Raw genomic sequence first — 25,710 nt, forward strand, 5'->3', positions numbered from 1 at the left:
CCAGTATGTTACAAGTTGAAGACAACTGGTATTTAAATAAACCAAACCAAATTACTAGGTTAATTGCATTTAGTGAAATCTAGCTCTGTGATTACATTGTTAACCTTGCTTTTGTAGCAACAAATAATGTATTAAACTCAGGATTACCCCTAATAGTTTTAACAATGAATTCTGAATGTAATATTTTTCAAAACGTTGTTTCTTTGTTTAATTTTCACTTTTATTTACACTGTAAACCACTTAAAATTTTTTTAAAGACCGTTTTTTTATTTTATTTTATTTTATTTTTTGTTTTGTTTCATTTTATTTTTGCAGATAGGCTCGAGGAGAGAGCATCCTCAGATAAGAATGTAGAACCACTTTCTGCTCCACATAACCATCCTCCAGAAGATCCTTTTGGTTCTGTTCCTTTCATTTCTCACTCAGGCAAGTTACATGTGTAACATCATCACTTTCATTAAAAAGAATATACACAAGAACAAGATTGAGAACAAAACACTGTATTAATATAAAGCCAAAGTAAGAATCAGGTGTTAGTTACAGAAAATAGAAAACTAATTTAACCTTCAGCCATCCTGGTCTTCCTAATGCCATTTTTTCCATTGGGTGATTCACTTGTGCTTTTGCCAACATAGAAAAATGTGGATTTACATAATAGAAGTATAACTATTTCCTTTCTCCTTTGTTATTGGATACTGTTGAAAAAAATCCAGGCATGAAAATATCTCTTGTTTATATATTGAAAACACATAAAAAGGTATTTTTATGCTTAGCTTTTGCTTAAAATTCCTATATTTTCCTAGTTTATACATGTGCTTACAGCTGCATTTTAAAAGTATTTTGTATTTGTCACAATCACTAATTATCTACTCCTTTGTTTTTACATTTTTGCTTTGATTTCAATCCAGAATTTAAATATTATTATTCACCATTTAAAAATATTGGTAGTAACATTTTCTTTTTAATTTTTTTTCTTTATTGATTAAGGTATTACATATGTGTCCTTCCCCCCCGCCCACTCATGCCCTCACCCCCCTGGTGTCTGTGTCCATTGGTTAGGCCTATATGCATGCATACAGGTCCTTTGGTTGATCTCTCCCCCTTACCCCCACCCTCCCCTACCTTCTCTGAGATTTGATGGTCTGATCATTGCTTCTCTGTCTCTGTTTTTGTTCATCAATTTATGTTGTTCATTATATTCCACAAATGAGTGAGATCATGTGATATCTTTCTCTAACTGGCTTATTTTGCTTAGCATAATGGTCTCCAGTTCCATCCATGCTGTTGCAAATGGTAAGAATTCCTTCTTTTTTACCGCAGCGTAGTATTCTATTGTGTAGCTCTACCATGGTTTTTTAATCCACTCATCTGCTGATGGGCACTTAGGCTGTTTCCAAATCTTAGCTATGATGAATTGTGCTGCTATGAACATAGGGTGTTCTGATTGGTGTTTCTAGTTTCTTGGGATATATTCCTAGAAGTGGGATCACTGGGTCAAAATGGAAGTTCCATTTTTAGTTTTTTGAGGAAACTCCATACTATTTTCCACAGTGGCTGCACCAGTCTGCATTCCCACCAGCAGTGCACTGAGGGTTTCTTTTTCTCCACATCCTCGCCAGCACTTGTTATTTGTTGATTTGTTGATGATAGCCATTCTGACAGGTGTGAGATGGTAATGCATTGTCGTTTTGATTTGTATCTCTCAGATGATTAGTGACTTTGAGCATATTTTCGTATGTCTCTTGGCCTTATGTCCTCGTTAGAAAAGTATCTATTTAGGTCTATTGTCCATTTTTTGATTGGGTTGTTTAACATTTTCCATGTAATTATCCAGTTAACAGTGTTGAGGACATTAAGATAGAGTAGGATCTCACTTTGGCATAAGTGGATTTTTGTGGGTTTGATTATAATGGAAAATATGAGTTTAATCTTGGAAAAGGGAAATGGGAGAAATCATACTATAGTAGAAGGTAAAGATTTTGTTTAATATAGAGGTAGGCAAAAGTAGGCTTATAGTTGTTCATATGGGAAAAAAACATGCAGGTTATGATAATTACAATAGGTTTATTGTTTCATGTACTCGCAACTGTAAAACTACTTTTTACTCCTGTATATTCAAGGTAACTGTCAGCCATGTTCTTTGGTTCTGTTCCTGTTATTTCTCAGACAAGTTACATGTGTAATAATCATCACTACCATTTAAAAAAATACACGCAAGAGTGAACAACAACAAAAGAAATACTGATGAATGCAAAGCCTAGATAAGAACTAGGTGAACCGATACCTGGATGTTAGGCCCTGCCATTCTGAAGGCGCCTTATCTCCAAAGCTAAGCAGTGTCGGTCCTGGTTACTACTTGGATGGGAGACTGGGAGACCCCCTGTGCCCTAGGTTTTTGTTTTTGTTTTTTTTTAAAAGAAAGAAATAGGTGTTCAGGATTTTTGGTGGACACATCAAGGCAATGTTACACCTTTTCAACGTTGAGATATTGTTATCCAGAAACTATAGCATAGTAACTGTCATGGTCCATAGTATACATTTTGCCATTTATTGACAAGAGTCTATATTCTTGTCATTTTCTGCTTGTTTTCTAATTATCTTTTTCATGAGTGAACTGACATTATTAATTGGGAAAAAAAATTTACTGTGTCTATTTAATTAATCTGCATCGATGTGCTCCCTCACATTCTCAGTAGGCTATACAAATGTTACTGCTTTTTTAAAAAAAGTTATGGTATCTCTAAATGGTCTCTATAAGTTCTCAGACATAGTACTCAGTGACTTGAGATATTGATCTATTTGTGGCAGAAAGTCGTTTCAGTATTAGCTTTATTTTCATACTCTAGAACAGTGGTTCCCAACCTTTTTTTGGCCATGCCCTTCCTACGCACCTCTAAAATCCTGATGACCCCGTGACATATAATTCTTTTTTTTTTTAAATATATTTTATTGATTTTTTACAGAGAGGAAGGGAGAGGGATAGAGAGTTAGAAACATCGATAAGAGAGAAACATCGATCAGCTGCCTCCTGCACACTCCCTACTGGGGACGTGCCCGCAACCAAGGTACATGCCCTTGACTGGAATCGAACCTGGGACCCTTGAGTCCACAGGCCGACGCTCTATCCAGTGAGCCAAACCGGTTAGGGCATAATTCTTATTATTCAAAAAGTGAACTCCTTGTCATGTGGAAGAAGCCTAAAAGGCCCATTAACTTGGCCTAAACAAGCTTCCAAAGAACATGGCATCCATAAAAGAGAAAAATAAAAGAACGAAAGAACAGTTGAAGTACTGAGGAAGAAATCACTAAGAAATTATTGAAATAATAATAATAATATGAAGTGATATGAAAAATAGCAAATAAAGTTTCAAAACATACTAGAGAACTGAAATGCATAAATATGTCAATTTATATTTATATACTCTATATGAGGCCCCTAGAACCATAAGAAATGCAGAAAATTCACTGTTAATAACTCATTCTTGAATTACCCCCCCTTAAAAATCAAATTGCCCCTCTCCTGTGGGGTGTGTGCCCCAAGTTGGGAACTACTGCTCTAGAAGAAGATGTATAATAGATTTCAGGTTTCCACATGTCTATGCAACTTCTATGTTTTTTAAGAGCTTGTGGAGAACCCTGGGAAAATGACTAGTAGAATCAGGAGCTAGTGTAAGTCTCAATGATTTGCCTTTTCCCTGGACTCCCTTATTTTGGAGTTGGCCTAGGATTTTTGTAGCTAGAAATATGCTTACCGATTTTTGAGCATATTTCTGCGTTTGAGCTTGATTGCTGCGTTTTATTTTGTGTTCTCTTTCTACTGTGAGTATTTAAAGTCTCTATTAGATTTTAAGCTTGTTGAAGCTTGGATATATGAATTGTCTGTCTTTGAATCCTGGGTAGTAGCCAACCCAATAACCACCTAGTAAAATTTACTGGATGTTTGAAAAAATTATGACTATCCCTAAAAATTTATACCCTTTTGTGTTAGGACAGTGCCCTTGAAAAATGCCCTTTAATATAAATGCTACCCTTCCAAAATATCTTTTTAGATTTAGGATTAATGAACATTGCAATAGTTTGGTTATGAAAAATTGAGCAGATAGACTGGAAATAAGGAGGGAATGGTCATAGGAGAAATGTGTTGCCAGAGAGAGAAGAAAAGGCAATCACTTGGGTATGCTAGCATTGTTAATTTATATTCATCATATCCAGAATACAAAATTAAAAATCTAAAAATAACCTAAAAATTGAACCCCACCCACACAAAATATAATCTATGCATTATCAAGCATAGAAATACTTTGTTATATATACTTTTTCAGTAAAAAAAAAAAAAAAAAGTATTGGGAGCATTCATTTTCCTCTAATAGTGAAATAACTGAATCTACTGAAACAAAAATGAATTCTTCATAAGCTTTTAGAAATTGAGAAAAGAAAATTTTCTGTCCAATGAAAATATACTCTACCAAGCACTGTTGTTCCCTTGTTTTTTATGTATCCTATCATCAACTCATTTTTATTTAGCATTGTAAAATTCTTCCCAATTAAAGGTGGCTGTCATTTTCACTTGTACCTGGTTACATTTTTCATGGAGTTCTGCAGTCCGAATTGGTTGCTTTCAGTGCCTGCCACACATTTATCATGCTAGTATTTTCTGTTCTACACCAGGAGTCCTGGAAATTTCTGGTTCTCCTGTTTTTCTTTGTTGGTTTGTTAATAGAAGAACTCCTCTAGTGATTTCTTGAGAATGTATGTGTGGGAGGAAAATATTTAAACTTTGCTGCCTAAAAATACCTATTTTTCCTCCCTAAACTGGTGCTTGATAATTCTGTGTTGGTCATTTTTATCGTGAATTTTTGAGGCACTGCTTCATTGTATTTGAGCTAAAAAAACAAAAAGCAAAACAAAAAACACCTCAACTAGGGGAAAGCCTCAACTAGGGGAATGGCTGCTCCCTATGGCCCTAGTCCTAGATTCCATACCCTCTGACACTTGTGTACTCCAGGCCCACTATAGGTAGACAGCTGGCCTGTAGTTACACAGGTTGGTTCACAAAGACTCAACTTTCTGATTTTTTTTGGTGCCTTAGCTTATGATTCTACTTTCAGACTTTTAGGAAGATTCACTGAAGATAATGTTTTGGTAGACCATGTCATAAAAATGAATCAAATCTAGCTTTTCTTCTGCTTTTTAAACATTTCTTTATGGGCAAAATTAAAATTTGTAATTATTCATTTATGCAAAGTTCAATTATACCAAGATTCTGTGTGGTGCTGTATGTGAAAGTAACAACTTATCCCATTAGTAGATATTGTAACTATCATGGAATTATGTTTACCTGTTATGTCAGGCTACTACTAGTAAACTGATGTTAGGTTGGAACATCATAAAGAACATTGACTTTGAAGATGTAAAGCCCTGAGTATAAATCTTAGTTCTACCACAAATTAACCATGTGATATTGGGGATTGCCTAATTTCTTGGGGGGAGGGATTCTTTATCTTAAACTGGAGATATTTACTTCATGAGGTTATTGAAAGGATTAAACAGGGGTATGTTATACAAACCATACATGTCCTCAGTTTTGGTTCCTAATGTGGCTGTTGTTGGTAGTGTTATTTAAATAATATTTTTATTACTTACTACTAAATTCCAAAATCTTAGTGTTAAATAAGTTTTGCAGATGCTATGCAGTTAGTAGTAGTACAAAATTCTAGTAATAATGAGCTAGTATTCTCAACTACTGAATAAAACCTTTAAACCTTAATTTGAGAAGCTCTGCACTACCAAGAACTATTTTAATACTGCCATTTCTATTTTTATTAAAGTAATAACTACCATTATTCACATAAAAATAATTCAAAGCATAGTATTCATCCCATCCTGAAGCCCATACATCTGTCCTTCTCCCCAAAGTATTGTTTTACAGTTAGTTACAAACATAGGGTCTGTGGCTTTGTGAATTATTCTGTAATTTGGACTACCTCATTTTAATAAACACACCTTCTGAAACATCCTATATAATAAAAGCATAACATGCAAATGCAAATCGACCGACAGTGGAATGACCACACTGACCACCAGGGGGCAGACGCTCAAAGCAGGAGCTTCCCCCTGGTGGTCTGTGTGCTGCCACAGGGAGAGCACCACTCAGCCAGAAGCCAGGCTTACGACTGGTGAGCCCAGCAGTGGTGGAGGGATCCTCTGCCCCCTCCACTGCAGGTGGGTGGTAAGGAGTGAGGGGTCCCAGACTGCGAGAGCCCCGGACTGCAAGAGGGGTCAGGCATAAGCTGGCAGACAGACATCCCCCGAGGGGTCCCAGACTGTGAGAGGGTGCAGGCCGGGCTGAGGGACTCCCCACCCAGTGCACAAATCTCATGCACAGGGCCTCTAACATATATATATCTCATATAATAAAAGGTTAATATGCAAATAGGCTAGACCTAATGGAACAAACGAACAACTGGTAGCTATTACTTGTGCTGACCACCTGGGGGCATATGCAGAACATGGCAGGTGTTGGCTGTGGTGGGATGATGGGGCAGGTGAGCAGGGGTGCCAGACCAAGGCGGGGCTCCAGTCGCTGTCAGCAGAGCGAGCCTCTGGTGGTTACTGAAAATTCTTTACTCCTGCATGTCACAGTCCTGCCTGGCTCTCGCACCTGCTGCTCCGCACTGTCAGTGGGTGTAAGCGTGGTCAGCGCCAATAGCACATGGGAATGACGGTGATGGGAGCAGGGCTGCTGGCAGACAGGGGACCAGGGGCTGTGGTGGGAGGGATGGTCAGGGGCGTGGAGGATGGGCCAAGACCTGCCCCTGTTCCTACTGCAGCCTTTCAGCCCATAGTTTCTTTCAAGGTGCATGAATTTGTGCACTGGGCCTCTAGTAGTATATAAAGAATTTTGTTGCCATATAGACCATATGAATTATGTCACTAAAGTTTTAGATTTCTTACACTGCATTTCATTTTTAACTACTCTCCCAAACCCTAGACCAGCTGTGGGCAAACTACGGCCCACGGGCCGGATCCGGCCCATTTGAAATGAATAAAACTAAAAAAAAAAGACCGTACCCTTTTATGTAATGATGTTTACTTTGAATTTATATTAGTTCACACAAACACTCCATCCATGCTTTTGTTCCGGCCCTCCGGTCCAGTTTAAGAACCCATTGTGGCCCTCGAGTCAAAAAGTTTGCCCACCCCTGCCCTAGACCCACTTCATGGGTTTCATTATCTAACAGGAAGTTAAATTGAGTTTAGGTCTGCAAAAGGTCCCATCATATATCCTATATAATAAAACCCTAATATGCAAATCTAACGAACGTCAGAATGACCGGTTGCTATGACATGCACTGACCACCAGGGGGCAGATGCTCAATGCAGGAGCTACCCCCTGGTGGTCAGTGTGCTCCCACAAGGGGAGCACCACTCAGCCAGAAGCCAGACTCACGGCTGGTGAGTGCAGTGGCGGTGGCAGGAGCCTATCCTGCCTCTACCTCCACGGCAGCGCTAAGGACCTCTTGGCAGACATCCCCCAAGGGGTCCCGGTCTGTGAGAGGGTGCAGGGGGGTCCAGCCCCCCATAATGCATGAATGTCATGCACTGGGCTTCTTGTAGAAAATATTTGTTGTAACATAAACTATGATAAATTGTGAGTCCAAGTGCTGTATCATTTTATAAGCCACTAGCGGCCTAGTGCATGAAATTCATACACTCAGGGGGTCTCTCAGCCCGGCTGGCACCCTCTTGCAGTCCAGGAGCCCTCGGGATGTCCGACTGACAGCTTAGCGTGCCTAAGCCAGCAGTTGGACATCCTTAGTGCTGCCGCGGAGGTGGGAGGGGCTCCCACCAACGCGGCTGCGCCGCCAGCCATGAGCTGGGCTTCTGGCTGAGTGGCGCCCCCACTGTGGGAGTACACTGACCACCAGGGGGCAGCTCCTGCATTGAGCATCTGCCCCCTGGTGGTCAATGCATGTCATAGTGACTGGTTGTTCTGCTGTTTGGTCAATTTGCATATTAGCCTTTTATTATATAGGATGGTCTTTGATTGATTACCTCCCACCCACTCACCCACAATTGGGACTGGGGAGGTACCGTGGGAGGGCTCCAGGGCATGTCCGGCCAGTCTCACTCAATCCCTATTGGCTGGAGACCCCAGCAGCAAACTAAACTACTGGTTGGAGCGTCTGCCCCCTGGTGGTAAGTGTATGTCATAGCGAGCGGTTGAGTCAACTTACCATATTATTAGCATATTATGCTTTGATTGATTGAACAGATGACCGGATGACTGGACACTTAGCATATTAGGCTTTTATTATATAGGAGGATAATGAATTAGGTGTATGTTTTATAGCTTTAGATTGTAGTATATAATTCTTGAAGATCAAGAATTCTTCTAGAATGTTAACAGTAATGATTACTACTTAGTGAATTCTATTGTATACATACAGTGGAAACAGACTCAGAGTCAATGACTTGCTTAAGGTTAGATAGTGTATAACTAGGAGCCTAGCTCTGTGTAATTCTAAACTCGGTTCTGCAAAACAAAAGTATTAAGTGGTCTGTTTTAAATAAAAATTTACAATGATATGAGTAACATATTAGAAATGTCAGTTTTATAGCATTTTTAATCTGGCTAGGAAATACTGTTCACAACTAGTATGATTGTCTTATACTCGGCCTTGTCACTCAGCCTGTCTTCAGAGAAATAGTACAGATTTTGATAAAACCTTTTCCTAATCCTCTAATCCTTGGGCCTGGCATAGTAAATTGCTGAGAAATGATGGCAGGCAGTATGCTGCCAATTCAAAGTGAGCTTTAAAGTCTTACAGCCTCACCTCCTCCCTTATATCATAGATGAGGAGACAACAGAAGGCATGTAATTATAATAGCAGTTTCAAGCCATTTATTCCCTATAATCTGAGCAAAGAAAAGAACATCAAAACAAAATTTCTTTGAACCTGGAAGCTTCTTATATGATTAAAATTGTACCACCTGATTTATAACTAACTGAACTGTCCTCTAAAAGACAGAAACCTGATTAGAAGAGTGGTAATATGAATAGTATGAGGCAAACATGTCCCACTCTCCACATTTTTGACATTTTTCTAAATATATTGAAATTTTTGGTATAGTTTATGAAGGTTCATTTACTGTGTGATTTAAGAATACATCATCTGCACTATTTTAACCAAATAACTTATATGCATAACCCAAGCACACAGACAATAGTTCGGTGAAGACCTGGGGTGGGTGGGTGTGAGGTGGAGGGAGTTAAAGGGGGAAAAAAAGGGAGTCATCTGTAATATTTTGAACAATAAAGATAAATTTAAAAAAATAAAATAGACTGGCAATAGCTAGCATCTTATTCTTTTCATGAAGTATTTGTTTAAAAGAATACTATAATAAATATATGAAAATTGACTACAAATTTTACTTTTTGTGTTTGGAACCTTCTTTTAGATTGTGTAAGACTATAATTTGAACACCTATAAATTTCCTTTTATGAAAACTCAAACATGGAATAGATGAATTTATGTTCTTATATTCATTTGGCAGATTTATGGTTAGGAAAGCTTGTTCTTTGGAACCTCCCAGTTGTTTACCTGGGTCAGTCATCTTCCAGGTCATCTTACAGGATTAGCACGGGGTTTCACAACTGTTGGTCAATGATAAGTTTCTCGTAGGCAGCAGTTGTCTTATTCATCTTTGTATGCCATCTGATACCGTGATGAATTACTAAATTATCAAAGTATACTTTGGTAATCTAATATCTTTCTCACTCTCACATATACCCGTACTGATATTTAATAAGCTTTCAGTAAGTAAGATGAATATTGTGTAAGGTTTAGCTCTATCAGGTAGGTTCCATTATTTTCCTTATGTAGAGATGAAGTACCTGAGGTTATTTGTAGATATTTATCTTCCATGGGTTTTATAAAGTTGAGTATTCTTTCATTTTTGTATAGTGCTCCGTTTTAAATACAAACACAATGGTATGAGTAACATATTAGAATATAGTATCTCTAGAATTAACTCTACAAAATACTCAAAAGGAATTGATTGTACAGTTCAACAAAACACTATTTTGATGAAATAGAAACAATACAATGCCCATTCTATTCATTGTTTTTGTTTTGTTTGTTTTTTTTACTTTTCAGGCATGGCTTTTTAAAGGGGATACTAAAGAAACCTAAGACAAGTCTGTGGTTGTATTTTGTAGGTGGTTAATGATATGCTATATTGAATGTTTGCTGCTGCTGATATCCTACTGATAGTTTGATTGTAGAATTTGCAGATGAGAGTTTTAAACTAGTAGCATCAGAAGAGAAGTCTCTATGGCCTTAATAGATAGCCCTAAACTTGGGCAAGTCATTTTCCCTAGTTTCAAATTCTTTCTGTGTAAAAAGAGATTGGGTTATATCTCTTAAACTCCATTCCTGTTTTTTCTCTCAAGATATAGTTGAAGCTATGAAACAGGATTAAGTTCACCAATAGAAAGAAATGGAAAGAGAAAAGAGAAAGCAAAGGAATGAGCATTGGGAGGTAACAGTGGTAGGAAGTCATGACAGTGATCTGCCATGGAAGGCAAGTGGAGCAATTTTGAAGCTGTGGTTGATAAATTGAAGAGGAAAGATTATAGCAAACCTTAAAGACCATTTTTACGTTATTGTGGGAGCCTAATGGTAGGGAGTTAGATAACGTGTGAAAAACCCTTGCAGTATTGCATTTGTGCACTTGACACTATTAGTTACTATTCTCTTATGATTCATTTCTCAGTACCATTTGAAGTATATGGAAGTATATAGCAGGTACTCCATAAATCATCATGAAATGATGGCATAAAACATTAGCAATAACAATAATACTGCCCTTTAATGAGTATCTGCAATGTGCCAGCACTGTTGTAAGTACTGTATGTATAAGCAGTTTTCTCACTTTAATCTCTGCTACAACTCTGGGGCAGATATAGACAAAGTGAGACACAGTACATGATTCCAGATGAGAACAGACCATCAAAGGACACTTTCATTTAGTCTCTGCTGATGAAGGGGAGTATTATATATCTATAATAATTTATACTAATAAAAGGGTAATATGCTAATTAGATCAGGTCGACTGGACATCTTCCGATCATCCTGCCTTCCTTCCAGACAAAGCCATGGTGGCAGGGGCCGAGGCAGAGGTAGGTGGTTAGGGGCGGTCAGGCTGGCAGGGGAGGGCAGTTAGGGGTGATCAGGCCAGCAGTGGGGAGCAGTAAGAGGTGGTCATGCAGGCAGGGGAGGGAAGTTGGGGCGATCAGGCCGGCAGGGGAGGGCAGTTAGGGGTGATCAGGCCAGCAGGGGAGCAGTTAGGGCTGATCAGGCAGCAGGCAGAGGAGTTAGGGGCGATTAGGCAGGCAGGCAGGTGAGCGGTTAGGAGCCAGTGGTCCTAGATTGCGAGAGGGATGCCCGACTGCCGCTTATCCCCCAAAGGGTCTCAGATTGGAGAGGGTGCAGGCCGGGCTGAGGCTCCCTCCCCACCCCTTTGTGCACGAATTTCATGCACTGGGCCTCTAGTAAAAACATAATATGCAAATTAGACTGGACATCCTTCTGGACATCATCCGGACAAAGCCAGGGCTGCGAGGGAAGCCTGGGTCCCAGGTGCCTGCCAGCGGCTAGAGGGAAGCCCGGGTCCCGGGTGCCAGACGGAAGTCAGTGCTGGCAGCCGGGGGAAGGAAGGCCTACTCTTGCACAAATTTCATGCATCAGGCCTCTAGTACATATATAAATCCTCACCCAAGGATATGTTTTTTATTGATTCTGTAGAGAGAGAGAGAGAAAAACAATGATAGGTTGCCTCACACACACACACTCCAACTGGGATTCAAACCCCCAGCCTGGGTATGTGCCCTGGCCAGGAATCTAACCTGTGACCCTTTGCTGCACAGGATGACACTCTAGCCACTGAGCAACACTAGCCATGGCTGCTATATTTATGTATATTCTGTACAGACTGTTTTCAAATGATTAATTTTGTATTTCACTTATTTAGTAAATGTTTGTTATTTTACTAATAGTACTGAATAAGTGACGCACTACTTTAGTTAGCTTGGAACTACTATCTTGAAATTCTATACATGAGGTACATTAAGCCAGAAAGCAAGAAGAATAAGTACCAGTTCTCTTGACACTTACCTTAGTGGATTCCATTGCTCTTTTTTTTTTCAATAGTTAACTAGGAATTTCCCTGAGAAATAGTTCCATGTCACACAAGAAAATTTGAGACTTCACAACTCACCATTGCTGTTATTAATAATTTACCCAAATCTGCATTGTCTGTCTTAGCCACTCACCTTATTCTTAGGGTTTGGCTCTGATTGAATTTTGGCTGTTTCCAGCAAAAGATGGGGAATACTCAAAAAGCTGAAATTTTTACAATTTATAGTTTCAAGGCACAAAACAGAAATAATATCCTTAGTAGGAGCCATCAAAATATCATTCTACTTTATTTAATGTAACGAAGCCCTACATAGAATCGAATATAAAATTTGGTCAATATATGCCATTTTAAAGTCAATTAATAGAGAAAAGATGTAACTGTAGTATGATTCTGGACACATTCTAGATATTTGTTTATGCTTTAAATACATGTTCTTAATATATTCCACATATTATATCTCCCCTTCTACCTACGTGAAAAACAGCCATTTTTATGTTAATAATACAAATCTCAGCAAATATAGGGATTATTAGGATTTAGGATATATTGAAGTATAAGGCAATATTTAGGCTATCCTTGTGGGAAATTAACTCAAGCAGTGAAATAAATAATCCTGATTTAAATTTTGTAGTAAATCATAACAGCTTGGAAGAAGCAATTTGGCACCAGGAGCAAATAGTAGGAATATCTGAGCAGTTTTATTTATTTATTTATTTATTATTTTTATTTTTTTATTACAAGAATATGTTTAGGCAGAGAAATAGATTATAAAAGTTGATAGCATTCTTAGCTATGAAGTCACATTTTAAAGTATTGTACATTGTATAGTTGGTAACCCACATTATAACTTGTAATACTAATTTTGAAAGTCTTTTAAGCCATGGGATAGGACTAAAAGCCTTAGAATGTATTGAAATAATTTTTATTTTTGTGTAATTCGATTTCTTCCTCAACTTTTCTATAGTTTTACAGTGCAGAGAGGACAATTAAGTAGATGGCTGTTACTACAGAAAGTGAAACCTTATCTAGGATTGTTGTAATATGTAGCCTGGAACTTACCTTTTCCTCAGCAGGAAGCACTGGAGAGAGAAGACCACCTATAAGTTTTGCTTATGGTGCTTAACACTTAAGTTGCTCTTAGCATGCTGTCAGAGGCCCATTGCTGCTCTTGCCTTTCAATTGACGGAGTGGAAAGATGGAGAAATAGACATTTACACAATGTCAGAGTGAGTTGTGAGAATATGGAAGAAAAAAGTAATTTGGATAAATATTATTAGTTACTTACTTTTATTTTATGAAGGGGAGGCAGTAAAAGAAATAAAACTAGTTTGCCTATGCAAACAGAAAATTTCCCTAGTTGCCCATACTTTTTAGGGATGTAATCTGCAACCACAAAGAAGGCATAGATCATCGTGTGTGTCTTTTCTTGTTCTTTTTGAAAGCAGTCCTTTATAATTTCTTATACTGTGTGCTCAACTCTAGCTATTTAAAAATCAGATACACAGTTTCCAGGATCCAAAATGCACCCTTGTGGTATGTGGACATATAATTATTTGCCTACTTAAATTTCTGGCCAATTCTAAAATGGATGGAACTACTGTGTGTGTGTGTGTGTGTGTGTGTGTGTGTGTGTGTTTTAATGTATTTAAATTTTTTGCAATTACAGTTGACATGCAATATTATTTTAGTTTCAGGTATAAAATAGAGTGACTTGAATTACTCTTGAATTAGCCAAAGAATTACACTCTCCTTCCCTTTTCCTCAGTCTTCCCTCTCATCTAGATTCATCTTCAACTACTGAGTCCAGAAAAGTTGCTAGGAGTTTAGAGTATAATGAATGAGATCGCTGAGTTTGGCTTCCCCCTGGAAATGACGATGCTAGTTATCTTTACCAAGTGCTTATTAAATTAAATGTCAGCCACTACTTTAAGTGCTTTCTTTAAAAACAGCCTTATGTAGTGGAGCCTATTACATTGTTCCCTCAGAACATGATAATGTATACATTCCCTCATTACATATGAGGGAACAGGGAGCATTCAGCTGTGATCTTGTCAGAGACTGTTACTGGGTTAACTTTATTAGCTGTGAATTATGCATAAGGGGAATAACAATAAATTGATAAAGTTAAATTGATTTAAAAAGCAGAGTTTTTTTTTTCCGCCCTCAAGGAAAAAGTGCATGTTCATGACTCTACTTAAGATGTTGAAAGATTAGAAACAGCCTAGAGGTTCTACAGGTAGTTACATGTTGTATATATAGTGTTTTATCATGTTTCTATTAGAATTAATATGGACTATTATTGCTACCTGTAAAGATGCACTGAAAATGGTAAGTGAAAAAAACCCACAAATTTATATCCTCACTGACAAATAAAATGACCTGTATAGCACTTTATAACCAAGAAATGTGTAACTCTATTAATACAACTTTGAAAGCCTGACAAAGGGCAGACAGAAGGAGAAGCTGACAAATGTGTTTGGAAAGCAGTGTTGGCTGCCCAGCCCATGTGGCTCAGTGGTTGAGCATCAGCCCATGAACCGGAAGGTCACAGTTGGATTTTGGTCAGGGCATATGCCCAGGTTGCGGGCTCAGTCCCCAGTAGGGGTTGTGCAGGAGGCAGCCGATTGATGTTTCTCTCTTATTGATGATGTTCCTCTCTCATCAATGTTTTTATCTCTCTGTCCCTTGTCTTTCCTCTCTCTAAAATCAATAATATATATTAAGCAGTGTTGGCCAATTGAGTAAAGGGAACAGGCAAATTGAAGGATTTCGTCCTACGTTAAATATTCCAGAAGACCTTTAGGAACAAAACTGTGCCCTAGAAATGGAAATTTTCCTGTTAATTGAAGAATTTTGTCCTATGTTAAATGTTCCAGAAAACCCAGGGAACAAAACTCTATGCCCTAGAAATGGAAATTTTCCCAGAGAAGTTGTAGGGCAGCACTTTCCCAAAGTGCTATTGATAAAATTGTCTATAAAGGGTAATAGGTGTTACATGTAAATAAAAGTGTAGTGAAGCAGATCTGGGAAATTTAGGTTTCATAAAATTAAACAGATTCTCTTGTGTAGGACTGAACAGCCCTTTACTGAGCATTTTCTAGGTGAGCAGCATTTCATAAACTCAGCTTTCTGAGGCCACAGACCTGCTCGGCTCTTGTTATGGGAACAGTTTCTGCAGAATATACTTTGGGAAACACACTGGAATGTTGCTGAAGGTGTGCATGAGCAGGCATGAGGCGTGCACCTTGTGGTTCCCTGTGGGTGGGTAAGTAGCCTGAGGAGGTAATAAGTTATAATGCATCTTAGAGGAAATTTCCCAAAGTGAGGGATGATTGCATGTCTTTGCCAGTACATCTTTTGCTTTTGAATAAAAATTCATGAAAATAAAATCTGTGGCTCACCTAAAAGTAATCTTTGTTTTTCATATTAGAAGTATGATGTACAAAGAAAGCAAACTGGAGACTCTGCATTTGATCTGGGTTTAATCTGTTAGGATTTAAGATAAGCCTGTTATAAATTTGTAAAGAAACAGCACGTAGCTCTTGGCAGGTTTTAAGGAACTAGCAGGTGAATAATGGACGAAGATTCTATTTGTATTTTAGTAGAACCTGATGGAATTCTCAGTGTCCTCTCTCCCCTCACGCAGCCTCACCAGATTGCCTGCCCACTCCTTGCTTCAAGATGCCAACCAATTGCAAAGCCGACCAGAGCCAGTGCCGTTTTCTGTCTTCAGTGCATTGGAGCTCTTGGCAGCACCTGCTCAGCTATCTGTTCCCTCCCCAGAAGTGCTTGCCTCTCTTGGCCTCTGTAATGCTGCACTCACCTGGTTTGGGGCCTCTTCTTTGGCACTTTTCAGTTTTCTGTGCAGGTTCCCCTGCCGATTTCTAAGTGTTTGACCCCTGAGGGCTCTGTGTTGGACTCTCTTTTCCTCTTCTGTCCCCTCTTGCTAGGTGGTTTCCGTCAGTGTGATTCTGCGTATCCTCTGCATGGTGAGGACTCCCAGATCTCTTTTCTCCACTAAAAACCAACCAGCGTGCTCAAGTCACAGACACCTGCTCTCACTGAAACGTCTCACAGACACCTCAAGACTTGTGTCCAAAACCAGTTCCTGATAATGGCCTGTATGCTCAGCTACCTCTTCACCCACTTGACTGCCTGCTAATGGCATTACCATCCAGAGTTCTCCTCTTCAGTCTCCTCTTCCATTTTTTTTTACCCCGACACCACCATCATCAAGCCACCATCTCTAACTTGAAGGAACCTGCCGGGAGCCGGTCCATGCTTGCTGTTTTAAGGGACCTGGCATATATGGCATACTGTTCTTAATATGTTTGCTCACCTTCTTGGCACTATGTGTTTTAACCAAGGTCTCTGAGAAAGGTTGTTTCCCCAGGTAGGGATTTTCCCCTGAAGTTAGGGAGGGAATAAAACCTCTTAACTAAGTGCCAGGCGGGTAATTAATCACTTTAACTACGAACAATCATGCTTAAGCTACTTAATCTTTACTCCCTGGAATGGAGATAAGAAACGCCCTAACCTTTGGAATAGAGATTGATAGGATTGGAGTCAACTGGTATAAATACAGGTGTAACAAGACAAGAGAAGACAGAACCTACAGGCAGAACTTAGAACACAGAACTTAGAAGACAGAACCAAGAGGCACAGAACCTAGGCACAGAACCTACACAGAACGTTCTCTAGAGACAGAAGAACTTCGCTGGAGAGAACATGGCAAAAGATCCTGGACAGAAACTGGCCTCAGAACCTAGAGACAGAACCTAGCGAGAGAACATGGCAAAAGATCCTGGACTGAACCTGACTACAGAAATTGGCAAGAGAACCTGACTAGAACCTGGTGACTGAACCTGGCTGGAGAACCTGGACAGAACCTGGCTGGAGAACCTAGCAAGAGAACATGGACACAGAACCTGGCTGGAGATCCTAACCAGAACTTCGCTGGAGATCCAGACCAGAACTTGGATGGAGATCCTGGCTAGAGATCCTGGCGAGGCTGCTGATCAACTGAACGCTGTCTCCGTGTCATTCCTTCTTCTTTGCCGACTCCGTCCACACCTTTGGGGACCCCTGGACCCGCTGGGGTTGGACCCCAGCAGGAACCCACTTTCCTCTTCCCTGACCCCCTCCCCTTTGTTCCCTCTCTCCACTCAGTTATCATTGGAAATATCCATCAGAGCATGACACCCATTTTAAATAAAGCCTTTTGAAGACTTCCTGCTACACAATTTAGAACCAAACTGAGCTTATGGCCATATAGGGACCTTTACAGTGTGCTCCTTGCCCCCTTCCTACCTCATGTTGTACGGTATCCCCTTTGCTCTCCATGCTGCAGGCACAGTGGCCTATTCTCAGTCCCTTAAGCATACCAACCTCTTTCCTGAATTGGCCTCCACACATGCTGTGGCTTTTACTTGGAGCAGCTTTCTGCCTGTCCATGGCACGCTGGCCCTGGTCACTGGTCAGCGTCTCCTCAAGAAGCCTTCACCAGCCGTCCAGAGCAGCTGGCGCCTCCCCTGCCCCAGGACGTGTGCCTCTGCTCTGTTCTTTCAGAGCACCAGCCCCATTCATGTTGACTGGTACTCTGTCTCCACATTTGATTGTAAACTCCTGGGGGCACAGGCCATGTTCATTTTATTCACTAATTAATGACCAATGTATAAGAAAGTACCCTATAAAATGTTTTTGTTGAATCAAAAAATGTGAGTGCCTGATTCTGAGCTAAAACATCTCCAAATGTAAAGGGTTTATTGTCTATGTAACTCTCTTTTTCTGAGTATATCGAATATGTATGTGTCCATATTTGTGAGCTCAGAGTATTTGTTTCATTCAACAAATATTGATTCAGCACAGTGATAGGGAGAGGTAAACGATAAATAGGCTTGTGTCTGAGAGCTCATAATCAAGTAGGGAAAACAGACAAGTAAACACATCATTGTAATACAGTACAATAGGTACTACAAGTAAGGCTTGTACTAAGGTCATCAGAAGCACCAAATACAGGCATTACTCAAGTGGTGCCTCCAAAGGGCTATGACACAGGCTGGGTCTTGAAATGCAGCCAGGCCCACTAGGCAGGTCAGGTGGGAGTGGGAATGCTAGAAGGACATACTGAGGCACGGTATTAAATGGTAGAGAGATGTTAAAACAGCAGAGTGCTCCTGGTTCCTCAGGTTTTGATAGCAAATGTTATGAGGTTGGATAGCAAGACAGCTAAAAAACAAACAAAAAAACCCACTTTACCCAAATCTGTTCAGCTACTGAGTTTGAGTGGGGAGAGGCTGAGTGGCTATAATGAAGAAAATTCATGGGAGACATCAGGGTCCGAGGCCAAAGACAGGTCCAAGCAGAGAACGGCCCCTTTGTGGGCTCAGGGTGGGACTTCAGAGCCACTGAGAGGTTTTACGCAGTAGCTACAGGATGAGAGTTTCGGAAAAGTCCTTCTGGTGACAGGAGAAGAGCAGAGTGAGGATGTGGGGCTGTAGGCAGGCAGGTCAGAGGCTGAAGAGCTGCTAGACGAGAGACAAGGAGGGGATGAAATGGCAGAGGGAGAGGAGGGAACGGGTTCAAGAGATTTTAAAAACACTATTTGGTGGGAAGAGGGAAAATTCTTTCCAGATATCTGCTGGTTTGTAGGACTAGGTAGATGGAAATGTTGTGCAGAGGGCATTTAGAGGGAACTGGTGAGGAGCCCATTTTCAGAGGAAAGGCGATTCCTTTTGTAGTTGCTGAGTTTGAAGTAATAGGATACATATTCATAAGTGTGAGATGAATAAGATTGATAGGTACTCATGGTATTAGAAATCCAGTCATTATGGTGCATGTGACAGTTAACATACATTAGTTAAGACCCAGGGGAAGCCATGCAGACGGAGAAGGACAACCAAGGACAGGACCCTGGGGAACGTGCATGTTTAAGGAGATGCCACTGGAGGAGAAGTCTCTACAATTATGACCAAGAAAGAATAGTCAGAGAGGTGGGAAGACAGCAGACCTGACTTTCAAAGAGAAGGACATAACTCAGAGGTGTCGTGTGCCATAGGGGCACCATGTTACCAACGGGAAAGCAATAATTCTTCCATCATAAGCAAATTATTTTTATGACTGCAGATTAGACTTCCAGCCCTCGCTAATTGTTTTGAAAATATGTGATCAAAGGAGGGGAAAGGGTGAATAGGTATGTGGTTGGATCAACTCAATTCGGTCTCTACCTCTGGAAAATCAGCTCAGTACACCAGCGTATTGGGATGGCAGTATATTTTCATGTAAACTAATAGACTATATCTTCATTATATACAATGACGTTGTATAGCACTCTGGTGCAACTTTATTACTAATCATACAGTGATGGTTAACATTATTTTTTCATGGGTGGCATATACTTTTAATGTGATGTCTACTAGTATAGAAATGATAAAGGGAGCTGTGTCATCTGGAGAAGGCAGATGCCCTTGGTACAGCTCAGTTCAGAGCCTGGACCTTAGCTTTGGTTTGGCTAAGGGGATGCATTTCATGTTAACCCGACTCCTACGATGCTAGTTTACACACACACACACACACACACACACACACACACGAATGTCAATTAAGAAAATGAAAGTGAAACACATAATTGAGCAGACAAGCTATTCATGCTTGTTGGTATCTCTATATACATATCAAACTTCATAACAACGAAATATAAGCAAAAGGTTGGTAAATATAAGCAGGTAATTGCAGGGGCAGTTGTCTGAATAATCTTATTTTGAAAGAGGGAGAAGAAGATCTGCTTGTGTACTGTATTCAGTGTTCTATGCCAGGTATAAATAAAACTTATCTGTAGGTGAGGGCCAGAGATGAGTAGGTGGCATGTAGGGACAGAGACAAGTAAGTCTGTCTGCTCTGAAGGACCTGACCATCCAGTTAGTGGATGGTCAGGACAAGTGGCATTCCCTGAGCCTAACTGACCTTATTTCTTATAACAGTGGTTCTCAACCTGTGGGTCGCGACCATCGGAAGATACATATAGCATATCGGATATTTACATTACGATTCATAACAGTAGCAAAATTACAGTTATGAAGTAGCAACAAAAATAATTTTATGGCTGGGGGTCACCACAATATGAGGAACTGTATTAAAGGGTCGCAGCATTAGGAAGGTTGAGAACTACTGCAAGAGAACTGGCATGAAGGATTTGGAATGCTTTGTTAGTAAATATTGTTTATTGCAAATGGTTTTGAAATGCATTAGAATTCTAAAAGCATTTTTCTTTGAACCTGCAGGTTCTCCTGAAAAGAAAATTGAACATTCATCCACGAATCAAGAAAATAGCCCTGCAAGCCGTATGAAGAGTAGAAAGACAAGTCTAATGTCTAAAGACCACCAGGCTGGGAAGAAAACCTCAGAGAATTCATCCGTACAGGGTCAGGTGCAGAAGGGAAATGACGAATCTGAAAGCGATTTTGAATCGGATCCCCCTTCTCCTAAGAGCAGTGAAGAGGAAGAGCAAGAGGATGAAGAAGTTATTCAGGGAGGACAAGATTTCAACGATGATGATACTGAACCGGAAAATCTGGGTCATAGGCCTCTCCTCATGGACTCTGAGGATGAGGAAGACGAAGAGAAACACAGCTCTGATTCTGATGATGAACAGGCCAAAGTCAAGTACAGTGCTGGGAGCCCTGCCTACAGAGACAAACCCAGCGGTGGACCAATCCAAGATCGGAATGCAGCACTCCTCAGCTCACCCCAAGTGCCCTTTACTGCAGGAGTGGAGACTCCCAAACAGGAGTTTGATGTGTTTGGCGCTGTCCCCTTCTTTGCAGTGCGTGCTCAACAGCCCCCACAAGGAGAGAATGAGAAGAGCCTCCCTCAGCAGCCCTATTTTCCTCCTGTGGGACTGGAGCACGAGGAATTTGACGTCTTCACGAAGGCCCCCTTTAGCAAGAAGGTGAACGTCCAAGACGGTCATGCAGCGGGGCCCGAAGCACAGACTCTCCCTGGTTGTCCCAAAAGTGTAGATATATTTGGCTCTACTCCGTTTCAGCCCTTTCCCACGTCCACAGGCAAAAGTGACAGCCACGAGGACCTTTTTGGCCTCGTGCCCTTTGAGGAAATAACTGGGAGTCAGCAGCAAAAAGTCAAACAGCGTAGCTTACAGAAACTATCTTCTCGCCAGAGGCGCACAAAGCAGGATTCGTCCAAAAGTAATGGGAAGCGGCACCACGGCACGCCGACCAGCACGAAGAAGCCGGGGAAGCCTACCTACCGCACGCCCGAGAGGGCCCGCAGGCACAGAAAGGTGGGCCGCCGCGACTCTCAGAGCAGCAACGAGTTCCTGACCATCTCAGACTCCAAGGAGAACATTAGCATTGCGCTGACTGATGGGAAGGACAGGGGGAATGTCCTGCCTCCCGAGGAGAGTCTGTTGGACCCGTTTGGGGCCAAGCCCTTCCATCCCCCAGACGTGCCATGGCACCCTCCCCACCAGGGCCTGGGCGACCTCCGTGCTGACCACAACCCTGTGCTGCCCGGGTGGCCAAGACCCAACTCACTCCATGGGTCCTTTCATAGTGCAGATGCATTGAAAATGGATGACTTTGGTGCCGTGCCCTTTACAGAACTTGTGGTGCAGAGCGTCACTTCACCTCAGGCCCAACAGCCCCAGTCCATCGAATTAGACCCATTTGGTGCTGCTCCATTTCCTTCTAAACAGTAGAGACTTCTGATGGACTCTTGGTGTTAACCCGTTTCAAAAAAGGATGAATAGTTTTATGAATTTGAGAGAAAATTGATTTGTATAGCTTTTTTTTCTTTTAAATTAAGGTTGGGAGCTGTTTGCACCTAAGGCAACCAAGAACTGCTTAATTACATCAATGGTGGTTTGAGGCTCAGAAGATTCCATTGCTGTGCTAATGTCTTGATCAGTTATGCGGTAGGCAGCATTTATTCCTTCAGCATCTTTGTTATCAAGAATTCGTTTCTTTATTGGTGTAGTTGTAGACAATGCAGCATCCATCTCGTACTCAGGTAAATGTGAGAGCTGTTCCTTATTGGATTTATAGTCTGAAAGTAGGGTCAGCTTTCCTCTTGCGAGTGTTTGCAACCTTGCACAGATTCGGAAAACATACTGGTGCAAGCGGTTTAAGACCTTCAAGCCTAAGAGCCTTCAAGTAAGGAAGCATGGCAAGACCATATTTCTCGAGCAGTTTATCCTTGACATCCATAAATTTCTTTATCTCATGACCAACTCCCAGTAGGAAGCATGCCTTCATGGACAAAGGACTTAATAGTGATGTAGGGAGTCATTTCAAATGATACAACTAATTTTACTTGGGCTACAAATGCATGTCCCCTAGGTCCAACCCTCGCATGTTCTTGGAGGTCTAGTAAGCCCCGTAGCAGGCTTACATCATCCTCTGCTGGAGAGCAATGAGGCTGCCTCTGAAGTCCAATGAGGTGTACAGGCCGACAGTGAGGTGTACAGTTACATGTGGTGTAACTCCGGGCCGGACTGTGTAGCAAACAGCGTTAACCTCCTTTTGATTTGCTCAACAGGGTTTTGCTGAGGCTTTTTACTAAATGGTACATTAAAGACAGTGCCGCTTTAATGTTCTTGTACTTCCCTTCACCAGTCACCTCAGTGTTGTCAACTATCCCTGGGGCTAGGTTACCATCTTGGCTTGGAAGACCTCTTGTTCCCATGATGTACTCACGAATCTGGGGAACTGCATCATGCAATTGGGGAAAGGTTGCTAGAAGCAGTGCCAGCAAGGCTGCCGGGACACCACATAGAACCCGCTGAATAACCGCACTGGACTTGCTGGTACGGTCACAGCTGACAGGATGACCAGTCTAGAAGGGGGAATAGCCAGAAGCTGAAGGCTACCACCGGGCATTTCCATAGAATCCGCCATTGTGTACTTGTATAGCTCTTTATATCATTCATTCTTACAAGAGGTGATTCACTCAGAAGAGGTGATTTTTAAATAAACCAAATCGCAAAAGGAAATATCTCCACAGGGTAGTGACTTGGTGTCTCTTCCAGGCGGGAAGAGGGAGCTGCTTTGGAAGCTCTGGCCCAGGGTTCCAGCTACTGACTTGGTGACAGCACTGAAATCCAGGGGATGCAGGTGGCCTGGCTCCAGATGTGCGGGAGAACCGCGCTGTTATTTCTGTACCAGAATGTCATGTTTGTGTGCTCATCCAGGCTCATTCCAGAACCCAGCATTAAAGCCAAGGCTGTCTGTACACACACAGGCTGCACTTGTGGAGTTTTTAAGGGTCCCTTCTAATTTCCAACAGTAAAACAGAATCCTGTCTTCACAAAGAATCAGAAGTTTATTTTCTGGGGAACGCAGGGATTTTAATCCTTCTACCATTCTCTACAAAGCAGAGCCAGAAATAACTATTGTGCCTAAAACTTTCATTTTTAAAAACAAGTGCCATTAATATGGAATATCTACATTGAAGCCTAGAACAAAAACTTGATACCTGATGTGTGCAAAATGTAAAAGAAAAAATGATATAGAAGAGAGAAAAAACAGTACTTGAACATTTAATGTTCTGCTTTTGAATGGCTTCTTGCTCAAAATTTTTGTTTTCACGTCCCTAATAAAGGAGATTATTGGAAAATGGTGTGAGGAGATAAGGATTATATAGACTTTTTATTTCAGAAAAAAAAGCTGTAGCTGAAACCCTGAGTTTTTAAATGTTTACAATGTAAAATCATGTATATAATAATGTACTTTATTAAATTACCACCTTCACCAAATATTCCCCAGGTCAGGAGCGACAGTTTCTTTCGATAGGTTTGGGGCAGGGGTGGGGGGTTGTAATGAAGTGCACAGAACAGTGAGAGCCCCAAGCCTTATGGGCAGGACTCAGATCCTGCTGTGAACCTCTGCCCTCTGCGGGGTTGACCATCTTACACTGGCTACATAGTAGTAAAAGGTATCAGGTGATGAGGGACTGGTGTCTTAACTCTGCTAGTTGATTGTGTCTTTAATGAAAAGAACTCAGCTACCAAATTGCCTTTTTTTTTTTTTTTTACACCATAAATCCTAATTAGAAACTTAAGATTTTATAGGAACTAATAAGATAGAAATTAAATATATGAATTAATGTGTCTTCAAGTATTTTAAATTATAATTAACTGTCTCCTTCCCTATCAAATTAACATGTAGAAGTTTCTGTGAAAGCTATTCACAGAAAGGGTGGAAACTCTTGTCAACTGGCACTCTCCTTGATTGCTATATTTTAAATTCTCTTTGGACCCAATTAAAGTGTATTTTATGAGTAATCTTATTAGAATCTCTTAATGATAGTGTCCCAGTTGGGATGAGCTATTTGCTTGTTTTCACAGTTCTAAACTCGGGAAGCAGCAGAGTATATGTAACTAGACCATATATTCATTTTTATTGCCTCTTTTTTTAAAAAAAAAAAAAAAACAGAAGCAAATTTGTGGACGGATAGGGAAGCAATATGTGAATCACAGTTAGCAGAGGCAGATCAGGCATCACATTGCTGCTTAAGAGCTGCACTTTGGAGCCCAGCTGTACCAATACTTGTCCTGTGTGTGCCAAAGGCAAATATGTTTGCACCTTTTTTTCTTTCTGATTCTCAGGTTGAGTAATACTGCTAATCCAAATGTTTAAGTAGATGTTCTTTAAAACTTTACAAAGTAGATTCACGGGATACTTTATTTTAAAAGTGAGGAGTTGATGATTACATATAATAAATTCATGAACTACCGTAGGTTTGTATCAAACAGAAGAAATTTTTTTAAAATGAAAATCTGTTGGTTGATGTGTACCCAGTGTGCTTCTTTGACTGCTTTAGCCCTTGGCCTTGGTCTCTGCTAGACCTCAGGAGTTCTGCGATTTAGAAGGGGCAGTGGATGAATTAGTGTAGTCTCCATGGGATGTAAACATGAAATTCTAGTCTCTCTCTGATACTAAGGCCTTGCTTACATTTGCTTTTCATGAAGCCCAACTGAGGTGGCTCAGTGGTTGAGTGTTGATCTATGAACCAGGAGGTCATGGTTTGATTCCTGGGCAGGGCACATGCCCAGGATTGTGTATCAATACAATGAATATATTTAAGTGACTTGGACTCTGGGTTATAATGTGGATAAATTCTAAAGAAACAACTTTGACATTGTTTAAAATATTTACATTTTTAAGTTTCTTATGTTACAGCCCAGTGACTTTCCTCTACAGATTATAGTTCAGAGGAAACACGGGATTCAATGGGGGACCCAGTGGGCTAGAAACGGGGAGTTTTTTGTTGGAGGAGTAGAGGCATTTCCCCCCGCAGTACAGGATGAGGGTTGCTTTCCATGTTCAGTCATCTCCTCCCACTGCTGTTAGGATGTACATACAGCTCCATACAGCTGATACCCAGCTCATTCCCTTGTGAGAATTATGAAAATAAAGCTCCCAAAGCATGTGAAAAGGTGTGACACACACTTGGCACACAGCACACAGTGGAAGTTTGGCTCTATTGTGG

The 25,710-nt window shown here is 40.7% G+C and overlaps 2 protein-coding genes across 7 annotated transcripts in view; one reads left to right on the top strand and one right to left on the bottom strand.

The window, feature by feature from the left end:
* The window catches only part of BMP2K (BMP2 inducible kinase), a 141,978-nt gene extending 117,298 nt beyond the window's left edge, over positions 1–24,680 (top strand). For 4 of the 5 annotated variants that reach the window (XM_036337399.1, XM_036337403.1, XM_036337400.1 and 1 more), the window contains 2 exons: positions 316–426; positions 20,484–24,680. In XM_036337399.1, the coding sequence (XP_036193292.1) occupies positions 316–426; positions 20,484–21,919 (1,547 nt within the window). In that variant the 3' untranslated portion in view covers positions 21,920–24,680. The remainder of the gene's footprint in view (positions 1–315; positions 427–20,483) is intronic. The other variant, XM_036337408.1, reaches the window with a different exon arrangement.
* The window catches only part of PAQR3 (progestin and adipoQ receptor family member 3), a 93,396-nt gene that overhangs the window by 44,480 nt on the left and 23,206 nt on the right, over positions 1–25,710 (bottom strand). The window contains exon 8 of one of the 2 annotated variants that reach the window (XR_004972333.1): positions 12,957–13,376. The exons of the other annotated variant lie outside the window; for it this stretch is intronic. The gene's annotated coding sequence lies outside the window, so the exon portion shown is untranslated. Of the gene's footprint in view, positions 1–12,956; positions 13,377–25,710 lie in introns of those variants that run through there. 2 annotated transcript variants of the gene reach the window in all.

The sequence above is a fragment of the Myotis myotis genome, unplaced genomic scaffold (assembly GCF_014108235.1).
Source record: "Myotis myotis isolate mMyoMyo1 unplaced genomic scaffold, mMyoMyo1.p scaffold_m19_p_1, whole genome shotgun sequence".
NCBI lineage: Eukaryota > Metazoa > Chordata > Mammalia > Chiroptera > Vespertilionidae > Myotis > Myotis myotis.